Source organism: Colossoma macropomum, unplaced genomic scaffold (assembly GCF_904425465.1).
Source record: "Colossoma macropomum unplaced genomic scaffold, Colossoma_macropomum, whole genome shotgun sequence".
NCBI classification, from domain to species: Eukaryota; Metazoa; Chordata; class Actinopteri; order Characiformes; family Serrasalmidae; genus Colossoma; species Colossoma macropomum.
The window spans coordinates 21,066,833-21,085,608 of record NW_023494799.1 but is presented as its reverse complement, the minus strand read 5'-3'; the positions used below and the strand labels follow the sequence as shown (position 1 = coordinate 21,085,608).

Below are 18,776 nucleotides of genomic sequence, written 5' to 3'. Positions count from 1 at the left end.
TACTATAGTGTATAAACTCTAGCATATTGTCGCTGTCCAAAGAAAAACAAATATGTCCAAAATGTTACTTTTACAAGAGAGGGCAAAATGTTTTAATGTAAGTGAATGTAAAAAGATTTTATTCCAAGAAATTTTGGAGCATTTCTATTGGTCCATTCGTCATGAAATTTTCACACAATATAAAGGACTCAAATGATGCACACAAGAAAGTCGAAAAAACTGAGATACCTGTTTTTCTTTGGACAGTGATGTTATAAAGCATTTTAACATAAAATAGATAAAAATATATTCTGTGTAAATCAGGTCTTCACCACAAACATAGACAAGTCTGAGAGTAGATATTGAGGTTAAAGTGTTTTGATTGTGATTTTTTATTGTGATTTTATTTATTTATTTATTTATTTTTTTACCTTGCATGTGCAGGTGGTGCAGGGGGCAGTGGGTGTGGTCCAGACGGCACCGCTCAGCCGGGTGACGCCCATCGGGTCACGGCACGTCTGCCTGATGTCGAAGGCGAAGTTATCGGCCAGGCAGGGGTCAGAAACGCAGCGAGGGCAGCACTCTCCGTCCAACACCACGGTGTACTCACACGGCAACACCGGACAGGACAATGGCCAGCAGTCCACTTCACCCTCCTACAGAGAGAGAATTATAGAGGAGAGGGAGAGAGAGAAGATACAGGGATAAGAATGACAAAGAGAGAGTAAAGGGGGAAATAGAGAGGAGAGAAATAAAGAGATTGAGGAAGAGAATGAGGACAGAGACAGAAAGAAAAGGAGAACAAGAGAGAGAGAGGTGTACTTTATATATATATTAGAAAAAGTTGTATGCAAAAGTTTGGCGGCCCTGGTCAAATGTCATGTTGATTTTCTAGGTGAAAATAAGTCTCAGAACACACTTTTACACATTCTAATCCACAGCTCTTGTTTATTTGCAGAAATTTAACAGGTGGGGGGGATTAAACTGTAAGTTGTGTAATAAATTGTGGCCTGTGCAAAAGTGGAGTAGTTTTATTTTTTCCAATATGTTAAAATCAGCAAATAAATAAAAATGTGCAGAAAAAATGCCAGATTTACGTGTGTTCTCTGTAGAGGATGTCAGTGTATGTTCAAACATGCAGACACTCCCGTTCAAAAGCTTAGAATTGCTTACAATACTAGTAATGTTTGTTGTTTTCTGTACAACCTGACACATTCAAAGCATGTAATAAACAGATTTTCTCTTAGTGTATGATAAGGAAATAGTCCATACTGGAACTTGTTAGGCCTTTATCTCTGATTGGGTTAAAATAATCTCTTTTTAATCTCCCTACAAGCTGAGCTGGTGCGCATCTGACTGGGTGAAGTTAGTTTGTGAAGCAGAAGAAAGGATAGCGAGGAAGAGACAGAGTGATGAAATTGGACGGACAGGAAGTGTCTGGAGGGGCCGTGAAGGAGATAAAGAGAGGGCAGGAGATGGATGTGGCAGAGATGGCTGATCTGATAGTGTCTTTAGAAGTTTGCCTCCTCCATGTGACTGAAAACACTTCAGGACAGAGAGATAAATAACTGCAGTGTGTGACCCAGTAAGCCACAAAGCATTTCCTCGCTGATAACAATCAGCTGCCGGCCTGCAGGTAGCGGCAATTAAAGGCATCATTTCAGCCCTGCTGCGTGTCGAGCTGTGCATTATGGGATCCGAATTACAGAATTAATTGAAAATCTGGCAACCCACCATGAGGGCTGGCCTGAAGAAACATTTCACCATACAAAGAACAATTTGATCATGCAAAGTGTGTACAGTTACATAGTTATATAATAAATTACTTTTCTGTTCTAAAGTGGCAGGTTCAGGTCTGCACTTCTGACTTTGCTTTAGCAAATTCAGATACATAATAATAAGAATAATAAAATTTCTCCTCCTCTGCTTACAGACAGATGTGGTCTGGACTGAACGTTTAGAACCTGCACTTTCCACACATTTTTTCCACTCAGCAAACTATGAGGGAGAAGTTACTTCAACGTGAAATCAATGTATTGTCTTTACATAATTTGATGTGTTTGCGAGTTAAGCTTATTATCAGCAAGGATCTCTGAGCTAGCTGAGCGTTTTCTCTCCTTGATGGGTCGGGATGGAAGGCGGAATATCATATTATTGGTTAATTTTTGGTCATTAGAATTTGTGGGAAGATTACAGAAAAGTGAGAATTTTGTCTTAAAATAAATAAAAAAAAAACATTACTTCATTCACAGGCTACTAGCGCTGCTCTATAGGCGATCCTGTCAGTCTGCAGTGATAACGGAGGGTAAAGTTCAGCAACCTCACCGCTGGGCTTTAGTTACATTTAGGGAATCATATGCCTTCAAAGAGGGAATCATTTATTATCGCTCATCCCTAATTCTTCAGTGATATGAAGCTGAAGTCAGCTATTCACCAGCAGTAGTCACATTCTGGCGCTTCAGGCATCAGTACTACTGGACTGTTTAAGGTGGAACACATAATTTAGCTAGCTAACTACCGAGACATCAGCACTACTACTAGAGATTTTTATGCTTGTTATGAAGAAAGGACCATAAGACACTGAAACAACATTAAACTAAGATAATACAATGTTTATCGTAATTTTTAACAGAGAAAATTCTCACATTTCTGGGTTTCTTTGGTTGCTTGTGCAGCCATCTTGCCGGTTTTTCTTTTTTTCTTGTAACACTCTGTTTGGAGTCTCTGAAAAACCTGTTTGGAGGGCCATGTAGCCTTAACACTTCTCCCTAGCCCTCTATCTCAACAAAAATCAGGACAACCTACCCCTAGACGTGAACGCTCAAAACGGAGGGCTATGTGCTAGGGCTAAGGGGTGACATGGGATTAGGCCTAAATGTAGTTTACAGCACAATCGCAACTAGAAAATTTAGAGTGCTAAGCTAGGCTACAGCTGACTCTTTTTAAAACATCATGTTGCTTCTGTTGTGTAGCCACTATAGCCTACGAATGTGTTTATTACCTAAATGGTTAGTGTGTAGTTAGTACCGTGACAAAAAAGTTTAACAAGTGCCATCAACTTTGCTGTTTAAACTATGGATATGAACGTCACGCCAGCCCCAGTCAGGCCATACATGTTGATCAACTTGGACTGGTGTGTAGTAAATGTGAGTGAGTCGACTACATTACTGTCATCACCAACTAATACCAGCCAGTTAAGGGTCAAAAGGCTTTGTCAAAATTCCTACACTGCATGTTTCTACAGTCCATCATTATGTTCCACACGAATTATAATCAGATCATTATTCACTCCAGCCTTTGCATCACTAGCTAGCATCAATTTTCTGAAACTTTGTTTTTACTCGGAAAAATCTGTGCTCATTAAACCCTTTCTAAATGTTCAGCAAGATGCTACAGACTGCTACACTAAGATGCAGCACTTACTGACCATTATCATACCCTGTATTGATTTACATACACATGAATATGGATCAGTCTTAAAACTGTAGAATGGCTGAGTAAGATGGAATGAGAAATTGCTAATCAGCATTTGATTACCCTGCAAAACTTGCTGCTGAGTGTGATGGACCACATGACCGCCATTATGATAAAAAGTTTGGATGACATGGGAGCTACGAAGCAAATGTAACAAACCAGAAAAGGAAAAGCAACCTGAAGCCTGAATTACATCCATACTGTGGTCCATGTTTATAGATAACAGTGTTAGAGATGTACACGGGTACCTTAACTGTTTGAAGTGCCAGTACTCAAATACTAGGGGTGGGAATCTCTAGGCACCTCACGATTCGATTCGATTACGATTCAGAGGGCTGCGATGCGATTATAAAACGATTATCGATGCATCTCGACGCATCTTTTTTTTTCTATATAGCATTTATATTTTCTCACTGTGTGAGCTCAAGTTTTGAGTTCAAGTTTCAAGTTTATTTGTCATTTGCCCAACATGTCAGGACATTTATGCATTGAAATGCTTGTGGTGAGGCTCTGCTAATCACTCTACAGACAGTAAATAAGTAAAAATAAAAATACAAGAAAAACCAACTGACATATATTAAATATACACAAAATATACACAGAATATAGAGACAATATACATTTTAAAGTGACTAAGTGACTCAGTGTTGTTATTTAAAGTGACTTGGTACTTTTAAAGCAAAGTATTTGTAATGATCCATAATGAATTTACTTCCAATATCTTTTTTATTTAAACAAATGGAAGTGATGTGGCAAGTGAACTAGAAGGCTCTCATTCAGTGCTCTTGTTTGGAGCACGAGAAGCTGCTGCTACTCATCTGTGATAAAATGCGCTGTTACGGTGAAATAAGATCCAGTGGCAATGGATGTCCACGCAGCACATGCTACAGCTATTCTACCCGTTTTCTTTAGTGATTTTATAACTTTGGTTTTGGTCTCGTTGTAGAGACGGGGGGATCGCTGTGTCAGTAAAATATCCCTGAGATGGGACGTGTGCAACATAGCGCGAAAGCCCTGTTGCGCAACAACTGAGAACCGGCGTGCAGACTGCAGGTCACAAAGCAGCAATGCGTTATTCGCATTTATAAGCAGCGCAGTTGGTTTCCTGGTACGTTAAGTCTGCAACGAGAGACTGTCACACACTAAAAAGTGGCGAAGCTGAAGTCAGCTTCTCTTTTCGAATTCTCCCGTTCCACCTTAAATGGTGCCGCATTTACATCGGCGCCTCAGTTAGAATTTAAGGTGGAACGGGTAAATTCGAACAAAAAGCTGGAGAATAAGAAGCGACTTCAGCCTCGTAAAACAGTCGAACGTTGAGAGACATTTAACTGATCTACTTCTGAGGAAAAGTTTTCTGGTGGAGATGGGAGGAAAGCGGCTGTAGCTGAAGCTTAAAGCACAGCAAAGTAAATCTGCGTTTCATTTATATTGTTTAGCCTATACTTGTACATTAATACATACTGAGACATACTGGACATTAAAGGTTGCGGCTCCCAAGGTGGTTTGATTTTTGTTGAAAGGACAAAATGTTAACATTTGGGTTGTGACTCCTGATCTAACCTGGCTTTAATGCAGAGGGAGCCGGTCGGATTTCTCACTCATCCAGTTGTGTGCCACCACAGACTGTCCACTGCACTTCCGCACTTCCAAGTTCCGCCTTTTGCGTTCCGTCAACATTACGTTATAAATTAAATATTTAGAAAATCGCTTTTTGACATTTGTTAATCGATTCAGAATCGTTCACGTCCGCATTGCGATGCATCTAAGAATCGATTTTTTTCTGCACCCCTATCAAATACTGACATCACTATTCAGGCATTCTGTATGTTTCAGCACAGAAGACAGGGAAAATATACAGGCTAACATTTAAATAAACACCACTTTTATATTTTAACAGGGCTTTAAAATATTGTATTTGTAAGTATACATGTATATTACACTGTGCCACTCTGAAACGAGTGTCTAACTTGAGCATGTTGTAAAGGACGTGACAGAGAAGGTGTTTGCATGGTATAGCATGGCTGTAGGTTAACTACTCTAGCTGATGTTAGCTGGGCCCAGAAATTTATTTCTCTGACAATCTAATGTTAGCAGATTTTTCCACTGAGAAGACAGTACCTTGCGTACGACAACGATTCTTTATCAGCACCCAGTGTTGTATCACTTAGCTGTAGCTTTAGCTCATCTGAAGAGGCAGCCTCTGCTACTCATCCAACATGAAAATATCCATTTTATTCTGCTTTTTTAGATTCTTAAAACCAGCCCTATCACCTAAAAGAGCAGTGTTTAAGTTACTTAGGGTAACTAAGTACTGATCATGCAGGGTGCCCAAACTTTTGTTTCAGGTCCTTTTCCTTTTTTTGTTATTCTGAAATGGTAAAAGATGGAAATAAAAACACTTTTTGGAAATCAGGTCATCTTTTACACACTTACCCTGCTAGAAAAACCAGCATAGACTAGCAATACTGGTCACTAGCAAAACCAGCATATGTTGTGTTTTGGATGCTGGAATGCTGGTCAACCAGCATGACCATGGTGGGGTGACCAGCTAAACAAGCTTAGACCAGCATGAAATGCTTGCTGGTCTGTGTTCAGCATGGTAGCTATTCACACTAACATAAATGTTTATTTCACTGGCTTAGTAGTTTGGTGTGAAATGCTCCGTTCTAGAGACACCAAGTCAGAACTGTTAACAGTGGTGGTGATAAGATTCTGGGGCTGGTTACAGAAACATACTCTTTTTTCTTAAGATCTGACAGGTCAAGATATTTTTTCACAAATTAATATTACAGAAGCAAATCTGATCTTAATTTAAGAATCTTATCTTACAGCCCCTTATCTCCAGTTAGGAAACCTTAACCTACTCAATTTAAGTCAACAATAAACTGTCATGTCTGTTATCTAGCAACCGACCATACACACACTACTGAAACGCGAACAAGTAATCAGTATAATAAAGTTAGTTAGCCTAAAGTTAAACTAAAGTGTGATAAACTGTAAGCTGTGAATACAGTGAACGTTATTCCTCCTAATTAACAGACACACGTTCAGCTCCTCATTATTCACCGCCATCACTGTAACATTTCATCATCAATATTAACACACAAAGGTAATCAGAGGGACGGTGGAGATCGAGTCTGCAGCGTTTGAGATTTTTAAAATGCAGAGTTCGAATAGAAAAACGTCTCACAGTGAAAGCAGCGTTTTACAGCATAAATAAATTTAGCGCCATTATGCTAGTAGTGAACTATGCTGCCTGACACAGCTGCCTAAAAACCATAGAAACGGACGCTTAAACAGAAGTTAGGACACTTATCTGGAGTCAATGATGAGATTATGAAGTTAGGAGCTGTTATTCTGTAATATTCAGTCCATACTGACGTAGTCATGGAGACTAAACACGTTGAATTTCAGAGTTAAGAACTTTCTGTAATATGACCCCAGACATCCATTTCTTAAAGCTCCCTCACAGAAAGTTATTAATATATATAATGGGAGCTGGAGGATACTGTGCCGTTTTAACTCTTAGAACTTAGTTAGGACCACTGCTGACAAAAAAAGCCTGGTGTAATTTCATATTAACCCATTCACGTTCATTAATTAGATTCACCACTGTGATCTTTATTCTGATGTTCAATGGATTTCACTATCTAACAGAAGATATATGATTCAGGCTATTTTTATTCATAAAATACTTCTTGAGCAGCTGCCAACTTATTTAAGCTCATTGTTAATCAGAGTGGCTCCAATGACCATTCACATTCTAGATCTACATCCAAGAGTGAATTCAGAATTAGTGGAAAAAAGGCTCTTGCTTTTAGTGCAACTAACACTGAATATTTTAACCCTTGTGTGGTGTTCAGGTCTGTGGGACCCATTTTCAATGTTTATCAAAAGAAAAAATCATGTGATTTATTATTACCTCTGATTCCTTGGCCTTTGCTCATTTTCTGTGAAGAACATATAACACATTTTCAGTGCCTTCACACTGTTCACCCCCTACACATTTATATTACACATGTGGTGTTGGGCTGAACCCGGAGGGAGTAGAAGTGTGGAGGTGCTGTGTCCTTCACTCTGTTCTCCTCCTACATGACCTGCTGTTAGTGTGTGTGTGTGTATGTCTGTGTGTTTGTATATATATATATATGTGTGTGTGTGAGGGTGGACAACATGGACAGGCTGCTGACTGGGTGCAGCTGCTAAAGGAGAACCCTACGCTGGCCATTTGTGATATTTTAAACAGATGGTATTTTTATACAAATTGTTATGGCTGTATTGATTTAATTAAAAACAATAATGTGGTGGGTCCACCAGACCACTAAGTAACAAAAACATGAACACCACAGAAGGGTTAAATCAGAAACTTAGGTTGGCAGAGCTCATCACATTAAGTATTTTTAATGAAAAAGTTGACTCAGTGCTTTTGGATAACTGTGATTGTTAGGGCTGGAACAAACGACTAATAATCGATCGATTACCGAAACGAATAATCGATTATTCGGAATATGAATCACTATATTTCCAAATAACACTTGTGTAGCCATCAGCGTTTAAAACTGTTTTTTTTTGTTTGTTTGTTTCATTAAATTTAAAATTTAAATATAAACTGTGCTCTGTGCCCTGTTCATTCTGCTGTCTGCAATCTGTTGCGACTAAATTCTACAATCACAGGAAAGTCAGCATCTCTCCGGGCTCCTCTGAGAGTCTCGCTCTCTTGTGAGAGCGGATACTCCCCCACTGCAGAGGAGACGCGCTCTGATGGAGCGGATGGGAAAGCGCCGAATGTTTGTGGCAAACTTCTCTATGAACAGTTAAATTTGAACGACGTTGTGTAAATATTTCATTTCAGCAGCGACCTTTCGTCCAGCTGCCTTGTATGTCCGCTGAGAACTAACTTTACCTCCTTAAACTGTTAGCGAATGGAGCCAAACGTTCACAGAATCTGAATGCACCGGCGGCCTCAGCGTTAAGACGACGATGCAGTGTTTAATAGTGTAAACGTTATCCAGAAAGTGAACAGGGTCGCTGTGAATAATAGTTACTTGCTTCTCTGTTCCAACTCCATTAATGATACCAGAGAGCAGCATTTCGAAATAGAAAATGTTACAGCTCAGCTCAGAACATGAAGTAGGACGGCTTTTAACATTAAGATTAGCTAACTAGTTAGCTCACTAGCACAACTATCGCCGCGTCCCAAACCACACACTTCTGTACTTCACACACTACACTAATAATATAATTATATATGCGCTATTTTTACACACTATTTAGTGTGCTAGTATGCGGTTTGGGATGCAGCATATCTTACTGACATTAATCTTCGTGTTTCTTTCTCAGATGCTCCATCATGAAGCATGCGCTCCCGTGTCAGCTAAGCTTGGCTTTACAAACACACAACTGACAACCTTTTTTCTGAGTTTAGCTCCCTCACTTTTAAGGATTTTGTTCTTGAGGCTGCCATAGCACTGTTGTTAGTTAACTCTCCAGTGAGCGGTAATGTCAAAACATTCCTAGTGAGCGGAAAAAAGACGCATAATGACGTCACTAACAAATCAACTACTAAATTAGTTGCCAACTAATTTGGTCATAGATTTTAGTGGACTAAGTCGAATAATCATTGCACCCATAGTCATTGTTAGAAATTTATTGTGTCTGTTTCTTTTGTATATTTTTTTTTTATATGTATTTATTATAATATTTATAATTAATTTCCCTAATTGATTTAAATTATTTTATATTTATTATTACTATGCATGTATTTAATTTTTCCCCTCCTCATCTTATTCTTTATTGTATTTTGTATGATTTCAATTTTGTACTAGGGCACCTCTTCCCTGTAAATTAACAAATTAATATATCAAATTACACTATATATTGTATGATGAGAAAAAATGCCACAAAATTTGTTTGGGTTGGTATAAAGTGATGAAAACCTGTATAATTATACATTGGGTAAACCTAACATGGCTCATTTGATGATTAATTAATTAATTAATTTATTTATTGGATTACATGCAATTTTTACACTTTCATTCAAAATTTCAAATTTAAATCGAAATAAGATTTTATATTGCTTTGTCATAACTCACTCATTACACACTTGGTTTGAAAATTTCCTTCAGACTCCGGCACAGAGCGAGAACACATCAACCAAAAGAAAATTTAAAATTAGAAATTAGAAATTCTGTGGAAAGTGCAGATTCTATGAATGTGAATTAACTGTAATTTATTACAAAATTAGCTGCCATTAACAACAGCTTAAGCTGGACTTCTAGGAGGTGAAGCTGGAGGTGAAGGAGTTAATTTCAGGTGGACTGTGACGGATCTGCCCAGAGAACCGGACCTTATTTTCGTGGGGTGAGTGTTGTGTGTAGATGTGTGAGCTTACCAGGCATCTGCACTGCTGGCAGTTGTAAACCCACGAGTCTCCGCTGCGGTACAGCGTGTGTCCACTCTGGTGTAAACACTGGCTGCTCTGACGCGTGTCACACTCCGGACAGCAGAACAGATCCACGGCCGGATCATCACAGTCGCACTCTCTCCGCCTGCAGAACACTCGTCCGTCCTGAAAAACACCCAGAATATGCAGAGTAAAAACAAACGCCTGATGACTTTCAGCTCAGAAGCAGCTGTAGAAAACACAAAGCTGTTTTCGAGCCCCGGAACAGAACAGAGAACCGATCTCCGGTCCTTCTTAAATTAGTGGTCTGGGATTTGCTTCCAGCGACCTCTAGTGCTGACAGTTTTACCTTAAAATAAGGGGGTCCTGGGGGGTCTGGGACCTCCTGAATGTCTCAAAATAAAAAATTCTGGGGGATCCCTGAAAATGATCGTCAAATACAGATTCAGTGAAGCTCGTTGTTTATCTGCTTCACCCACAATCAGCTTCTGTCTTTGGTTTTCTTAACTAACTAAAGCTGCAGCACTGCTCTGCCTCAGGGTGGCACTGTAGCAGACTGGTTCACCCAGCTTTTCTGGAAGGGGAATTAGTGAACCAAACATTTTGCCACCATTGGAGCTAGCATCAGCACCTCTATGGGATGTGTTAGCAGCCATCTGATGGTGGAGTAGCCAGCCAGTGATGGGGAGAGATGGGCGGGGGCATCCTGTCCACCCAGAGAGAGAGAGAACACCTGTACTCTCTTGGACTCCTGGCCACAGATGGCTGTAGCATCACCGGGGATCGAACTGATGATACGACCAACAGTTTGCACCATTCAGGATTGCTGCTATATACACTTAATGTACACAGTCTGATTTCCACTTAGTGTTGTAGTAACGTCATGTTATTTACACTAAAAGACACAGCATGCGATTATTTTATACCATTCCTTGATTCTGATTCAGCAGTATTAGCCTATATTTCATCAAAAAACTAAACTCCTTTTCTGTTTACTTTGTTACAGCCATTGTTTATATCTGCACTTGCTTCTATCTGTATAAGTGCATTTTTTTAATCTAATTTTTTGAGCTGAAGAAGTAATTTACTTTTTCTTTATTAATATTTAAGACAATACCTTTACACAGTGCATAACAAACATGACAAATGCTCTCTTTAACTCTCAAATTTATATTTTAAAAATCCTGAACCACCTAAATGTTTTGCCAAAGCAAAGCCAATTTAAAATAGTGTGCAAATTCCCATTTTTGTCCAGATGGGGACAAAATATATGTTTTATAAAACGGTGGCCAACATAAAATATAATAAAATGCACAATTTTTCAGAAAATAATTTAGGCTATTATTAATAATAATCAACATATATAAGTATTCCACCAAGAAATGTAGTTCTTTTAGAGTATGGGATCATTGCGAAGCTGAATGAGGAGAAGAATGTTCGGTCGACCATCCCTGTATACTGCAGGCATTTTATGAACCTTTTAACTTTTTGTTGTATAATAATGAACATCTAACACAGCACTGTTTAATGCAAAAACCTTCACTTTATAAGTACTTTTTGGTCACTAAATTACCACCACCATGAGTCTTGATTAGCACCAATCCAGTGGCACCCCTCCTCTCACACTGGGGCTGAATCTCAGACGCCGCTCTGCTCCCTACATAGTGTTAGGATTAGGGTTAGAAGTTTAAATACTGGATCCTGCAGCCCAGCAGTGCTAAATATAGCTAAGAAATAGTCATTTGGGACTCAGATGCATCCACACTCGATAAATGATGCACTTTTTGGCTGTAGAGGCTAGAATTTCTAAACTTTCATAGCTAGCACACTATTTAGGGAGTACAGAGCTGTTTGAGACTCAGTCTGGGTTTGATGCGACTTCTGACTGAAACAGACATTTGAAGTGTGTAAGTCATTCAAGTGACATTTTTAGACTTTTATATTGCAGTTTTGCAGTTAATCATACCATAAGTACTTTCATTTAAGCCTCTGATATTAATGATGGGAGTTGTTTAGGCTGTTGGCTATCCTTTAGCCTGTTAGCTATCTGACCAGCCTAGTTCTAGTTAAGAAAATAAGCTGTTAGCCCCTCATTTTAAATAAAAAACGGGTCCTTACTTCAGTACTTCAGTACACACTCTGTGCTCCATGCGAGCTGCAACAGAGTCAAAGACTAATTCATTAACAACACAAGGGTTTTTTGTGCCGTGGTGCAGTGATACAGAGTTTAGTCACTGTGAGGCAGTCATATTGACTGCCTCACAGTCACTATGACTGCCTCACAGTCACAGATTGAGCTCCCCTCAATCTATGCGTATATCATTTTACAATGGCTTCGAACGTGGCTCAGCCAATCAGATTTTAGGATTGGAGCTATCCGTTTCCTAAATTTTACTTTTCCCTTAGTTTAATACTGTCTTGTCTGGTCTGTTCAGTGTGTTAACGCCGTATGTGTGACTCACCAAGACAAATTCCTTGTAACATAACTAGTGAAAAAGTGATTCTGATTGTTTAGCTGTTGTATTGTCAGTTTAAGACATCCCAAGCAGAACGTACACAGGTGAAGGCAGCTTGTTTGGGTCTTAAAAACACAGCATGTTGAGAGAGTTGTTTTATGAGCACTGATAACAGCAAGAAGCTGAAACATTTGCTTGGTTTGTGTCTGGCTTATTGTACTGTATTTAACTGAATAAATATATATTTATCTTGTCTGATTGTTCAGCAGTGTGCGGCCCCACTTGATTTTGATTCAGATTTTTTGCTTTATGCACCTGCAGTAATCTACTTTGTATGTTTTATGGAGTGCAACAATAATCTTTGTCCTTTCATTTTTGTTGATGGTAAGTATCAAAATTGCAGTAAAAATACACGTTTTGGTGTTCTATAGTCACATGCTTTACGAGATGGATTTGGTGCAGCCAGACTGTGTGATTAATGCTATTTTCTCTTAATGTGTGTGTGTGTATATATATATACACACACATATACACACACACACACACACACACACACACACACACACACACACACACATACATATATACACATACCGATCAGGCATAACATTATGACCACCTCCTTGTTTCTACGCTCATTGTCCATTTTACCCTCAGAGAGCAGGTACTATTTGGGTGGTGGATCATCCTCAGTCCAACAGTGACACTGACATGGTGGTGGTGTGTTAGTGTGTGTTGTGCTGGTACAAGTGGATCAGACACAGCAGTGCTGCTGGAGTTTTTAAACACTGTGTCCACTCACTGTTACTTTAAAGGATTAAGGATGTTACAGGAAAAGGAAAAACATACTTTACTCTTAATGTAAATCAATAGAACCAGACTTTTTTCCAAGTAATTTTGGGCCATTTCTTTTGGCCAACTAAATTTACATACAACATAAAGCACAACAGGCATTTTCACATTATGTCAAAAACTGAAAAAACAAAAATGGAGATAGAATGTTTTCTTGTGGAAATATATTGCTGCTGCCGGGTGGTTTTCTTCCCACCGCAGCAAAAAAAAAAATATATATATATATTTATATATATATATATATATGTGTGTGTGTATTTATTTATGCATGTAACACTTGGCTCATAAATGATTCACAGTTACACATTTAAAGATGGTTCTTCAAGGATTCTGTAGTAAAGAAAATGGTTCTATATAGACCCATCAACATTCAAAGAAATCTATGCATGCTTAAATGGTTCTTTGCATGGTGAATTCAGCTTGATGGAGAATGTGTTGTGCATGGTTCCATATAGCGCCAAAAAGTGTTGTTCTATTGTTACAAGCTTGACATCTTAACTATAGAGCCATCTTTTTGTAGGAGTGTAGGGAAAAGGCACTCGTATTTACGTATGTATGTGTATATGTATGTATGTACCTTGCAGGTGCACACTGAGCAGGTGTCCTGGCTGAGGCTCCACTCCTGCCCGTTGTGTTTCAGCCCGTCGTCTTGAACACAGTCCCCAGTGCATTCTGGGCCGGCGATACACACGCAGTCGAACGCTCCCGGCAGGTTCACACACACCGAGTCGTTCCAGCACGTGTGAGTCTGCGTCGCACACTCGTCTACATCTACAGCACAAAAACATGCTTATGATCAGAGTATATAAACATGTCAACCTGTCAGATCAGCCACACTGCAGCATAACACACACACTGTACATCACACACACTCTTCATACAAGAGAGACACTTTCTGGAACTTTCTTACTCTCTTTTCTTACTCACAACCGCACGGTTCTTCAAGGGTAGTAAAGGCAGTGGTTCTATTTATGGCTTAAATGTTTTTTGGCTTGGTGAAATGGTTCTTCAGATTTATGGAGAATGTGTTGTATATGGTTCTATTTAAAACCTTTTTGAAAGTGGTACTATATGTCACCAAAAAGGGTTTTGCTATCGTTAAAAGCTTGAAATTGTAACAAAAGCAGGACACTTTCTGGTGCTATATAGAACAATTTCATTATTAAATGGTTCTGTCCACAGTGAAATGGTTCTTTAGATTGATGGAGAATGAATGTGAATGAATGTGTTTATGAAAGTGGTTCTATATAGCAGAGGTTCTGCTGTTAGGATGTCAAGCTTGTAACAATAGAAGAACCCTTTTTTGGTAATATAGAACCATATACAACACATTCTCCATCAATCTGAAGAACCATTTCATTATGCAAAGAACCATTTAAGCATAAAACGACCCTATATAGAACTCATGGTTCTAAATTGAACCACTGCCGATTTTCTAAATATTTAATTTATAACGTGATATTGACGGAACGCAAAAGGCGGAACTGGAAGTGCGGAAGTGCAGCGCGTGGACAGTCTGTGGCGGCACATAACAAAAACACTACTGGATGAGGGAGAAATCCGACCGGCGCCCTCGGCATTAAAGCCAGGTTAGATCAGGAGTCACAACACAAATGATAAGAAGAGCCGTTTTGTCCTTTCAGCAAAGTCAAACCACCTCGGGAGCTGCAACATTTAATGTCCAGTATGTCTCAGTATGTGATAATGTCTTAGCATAGGCTAAAAATATAAACGAGAGCGCAGATTTACTTCACTCTGCTTTAAGCTTTAATAGCCGCTTTCCTCCCCTTTCCGCCAGAAAACTTTTCTTCAAAACTAGAAGAGTTTCTTGTAAAATGTCTCAGCGTCCGGCTGTTTTACAAGGCTGAAGTCGCTTCTCATTCGCCAGCTTCTTGTTCTAATTTTCCCGTTTCACCTTAAATTCTGCCTTAGGCGCCGAATGTAACTGCTGCACCATTTAAGGTGGAACGGGAAAATTCGAAAGAGAAGCGAGTTCATTTTCGCAACTTTTTAGAGAAAGACAGTCTCTCGTTGCAGATTTAACCAACCGCGCTGCTTATAAATGCGAACAAGTCCTCCAAATGTTCGTCTTAATCTCTGTTTTTTAATTCGCTACTGGTGAGGCCAGACTTCGGTGCTATGTGACCTGCTGTCTGTTGTCTGTTCTCAGCCGTTGAGAACCAGGGCTTTCGTGCTATGCTGCACACTTTGGAGCAGAGATTCAGGTGGACCCAGTTGACAGAGAGCATTAGAAGAGCCCCGACACTGGACACTTTAAATCCAGCCTGAAAACGAGCAGCATTCAGCTCAGTTTAAACACTGTTAGCGTTTCTAGACCCTTATCCTCTGTAACTGTACTTTATTATTCTAAGTTAATTTCTAATTTGTTTTTAATTATTTGATTTTCTCTTTTAAATCTATTGTTTAAATCATGTTTGAATCATGTTTTTCATTTCTATTCTAATTTCTCATTTATTTATTTTACTTTTTTTAAAACAGCTCTCTATTTTCAGACTCTATTTTCTCATTTGTAAAGCACTTTGAATGACAGCAGTGTATGAAAGGTGCTGTATAAATAAACTTGCCTTGCCTAACCAAACTCCACATTATAACTTGAAACAGTGGTGAAGTTATTCTCTGCTAAACATGAAACAAGGCATTTCACTATCAGTGTCTGTATGAGAGTGTATCTGAGTGTGTGGAAGTGAGAGTGAGAGACTAAACACCTCTCGGTGAGAATACGCTGATGACTCCAGCTTCAAGAAAAAAATTTTGACAATGAAAAAAGATAATAATGTGGAGGTATTTTCCACCTCAAATTTTAACTGCAATTCCCAGCAGACACAAAGACCCTCACAAACAGATATATGACGGACAGAGAGAGCAAAAAAAGGTGAGAGTGTAGAAGTAGAGATAAGAAAGAAGAGAGGGGAAAAGAGAGGAGAGAGGAAGTGCAATAGGAAGCAAAGGGAAGAGAGAAAGGAAAGGAGACAGAAAAGAAAGGAGAGAGTGAAAGTGAGAGAGGTAGAGAGAGTGTGCCTCAATGTGAGCTGAAGCTCCAGCTCTGCTGTGTCTCTGTATGCTGAGAGTGATAGAGAGAAGACCACAGCGCCATTTATGCTAAAGTTGTGATGGCTTATTTGTATAAACTAAATGAGAACGCCATCAGAGAGGAAGACCTGCGTTAACTCGCCTCTGATTAATACGGGTTCAGACGCAGGCTAGCTGCTCAAACAGTCTCATAAATACCGTCTAATGAACCCTTCATCAAAACTGTAAGCACTATAGTGATCTAGAAACAACCGACTGTTTCACTCCCCTGAGCTGTTCTCCTATTGGTTAGGACTTCAGGAGCTGGACTTGCATGTTAAATTAACTACCAACATAATTAGGAAGTGACAGAGAAATCAACCAATCACACTCTAACCAGAAAAAAGTCTCTCAAGTCCCTCTGAAAGTTCTAGATAACTGACTGTGTATACGAGTCGTAGTCTGAGCAGGTTCCAGTTAGCTGTTAGGAATGATAAACAGCAGCGGCAGCTCCATCTGAGAAGTCTTTACTGAAATAGTCACTGTAACACTGAAACATACAAGCTCAGATATATGATAATGGCTGTTACAAACTTCAAATGTCCATGTTTAATCTAGAACGGCCAAATATGTTCATCTGAACCAGCACTAGCTTAACGCTAATATACCAAGTCCTATAGGGCCACTAGCAGAAACAGTGTTGTTAGTGGGGTGTTGTGTTTTCTACAGACAGACAGAGACAGACACTAAGACAGAGATTAATGATAGGAACTGACAGAGAGAGAGAGAGATGCTGAGAGAGAAAGACAGGGAGAGACACTGAGAGGGACAGGGAGATAGACACAAAGAGACAGAGACTGATAAAGAAAGCGAGAGACAGACAAAGACACTGACAAAGAGATAGACAGACAGAGAGACTGACATAGAGACAGACAGACAGACACTGACAGAGAGACTGACATAGAGAGAGACAGACAGACAGAGACATTGACAGAGAGACAGGAAGAAAGAGAGAGAGACTGACAGAGAGAGACAGACATACGCTGACAGGGAGGGAGGGAGGGAGAGAGAGAGACAGTAGTGCTCCATTTTTTAATCCACTCTCATTCTGTTTTTTTTTTTTCTATCTCCTCTCTCTTTCTCTCACTCCAGTCTTTTTGTTCTCTCATTTTCTTAGCTGCAGTGTGTCCTCAGTCCGCTGTGGAGGAGTGTGTACATCACTGTGTGTGTGTGTGTGTGTGTTAAACGCCCCTCAAACTGCTGACGAACAGATTAATGTGAAGGTGAGGCAGCGCTGGGTTAAACCCTGACGCAGCAGAACTCTGAGCATTTGTCTCCATCTTTAAATATTAAAGCGACAGTTCAGCTAAAACTCTGCACTGATGTACTTTTAATACCAAAATACAGTTTAACAAAATAAAATAAGATCTCATCACTGACTGTAAAGCAGACGTAATAACATGCAGCCAGCAGTTATGAGCCGACTGCGCTGAACAGGTGGAGGAGCAGGAGGGTCTTCAGAGACTCCCAGAGTGAATTTACAGGTGTGTCGGGATTTAAAGAGCACAGATTCTCTGTAGAAACTGATATGAGAGCGTAAGGCTGACGAGCAGCTCTTTTTGGCTCCCTGAGACAAAAAACTTTGGATGCTCCTGATTTTGATACATCAATATCAGATGATCAGGGATAGATAAATATGGCTGTACTGCCCAGCTGGGCTAGTCAGATCAAACAGACCTCTAAAGAGCAGCGGACACTGGATCTGTCCCAAAAACACTAACACACACCTCCATCTCTCTCCCTCTTTGTCTTTATCTTCCTATCTTTCTCCCTCTCCATCTGTCTCCATCTTCCTACCTTTCTCCCTCTTTCTCTTTCTCCATCTGTCTCTCTCTCCCTCTCCATCTCTCTCTGCCTGTCTGTCTCCCTCTCCATTTGTCTCTTCCTATGTCTCACTTGCTCCCTCTCCATCTGTCTCTCTCTTTCTGTCTCCCTTTCTCCCTGTCCATCTGTCTCTTTCTATCTGTCTTCCTCTTTCCCTCTCTCCATCTGTCTCTCTCTGCCTTTGTCTCCCTTTTTCCCCTCTTTCTCCCTCTCCATTTGTCTCTTCCTATGTCTCTCACTTTCTTCCTCTCCATCTGTCTCTCTCTTTCTGCCTCCCTCTTTCTCCCTCTCCATCTGTCTCTCTCTTTCTGCCTCCCTCTTTCTCCCTCTCCATCTGTCTCTCTCTTTCTGTCTCCCTCTTTCTCCCTCTCCATTTGTCTCTTCGTATGTCTCTCACTTTCTCCCTTTCCATCTGTCTCTTTCTGCCTCCCTCTTTCTCTTTCTCCCTCTCCATTTGTCTCTTCCTATGTCTCTCACTTTCTCTCTCTCCATTTGTCTCTTCCTATCTGTCTCTCTCTTTCTCCCTCTCCATCTGTCTCTCTTCCTGTGTCCCTCTCTCTATGTCTCTCTATGTCTCTCTCTCTGGTACAGTAGCAGATGGAGGGCACGTTGCTGCTGCTAATTGAGGACGGTAAAAGCTGAACTAAGCTTCATGCAAACACATAATTATGTTTTAACACCTCGAGACACACACACAA

At 39.9% G+C, this 18,776-nt stretch overlaps 1 protein-coding gene across 1 annotated transcript in view; it reads right to left on the bottom strand.

Moving 5' to 3' along the window:
* Window positions 1–299: 299 nt before the first annotated feature.
* LOC118819330 (protein kinase C-binding protein NELL1-like) overlaps window positions 300–18,776 on the bottom strand; it is a 377,055-nt gene continuing 358,578 nt past the window's right edge. Inside the window, exons 17-20 of the mRNA XM_036587069.1 lie at window positions 13,742–13,935; window positions 9,845–10,021; window positions 411–635; window positions 300–305 (exon numbers count right to left, since the gene is read on the bottom strand). Coding sequence (XP_036442962.1) covers window positions 300–305; window positions 411–635; window positions 9,845–10,021; window positions 13,742–13,935 — 602 coding nt within the window. The remainder of the gene's footprint in view (window positions 306–410; window positions 636–9,844; window positions 10,022–13,741; window positions 13,936–18,776) is intronic.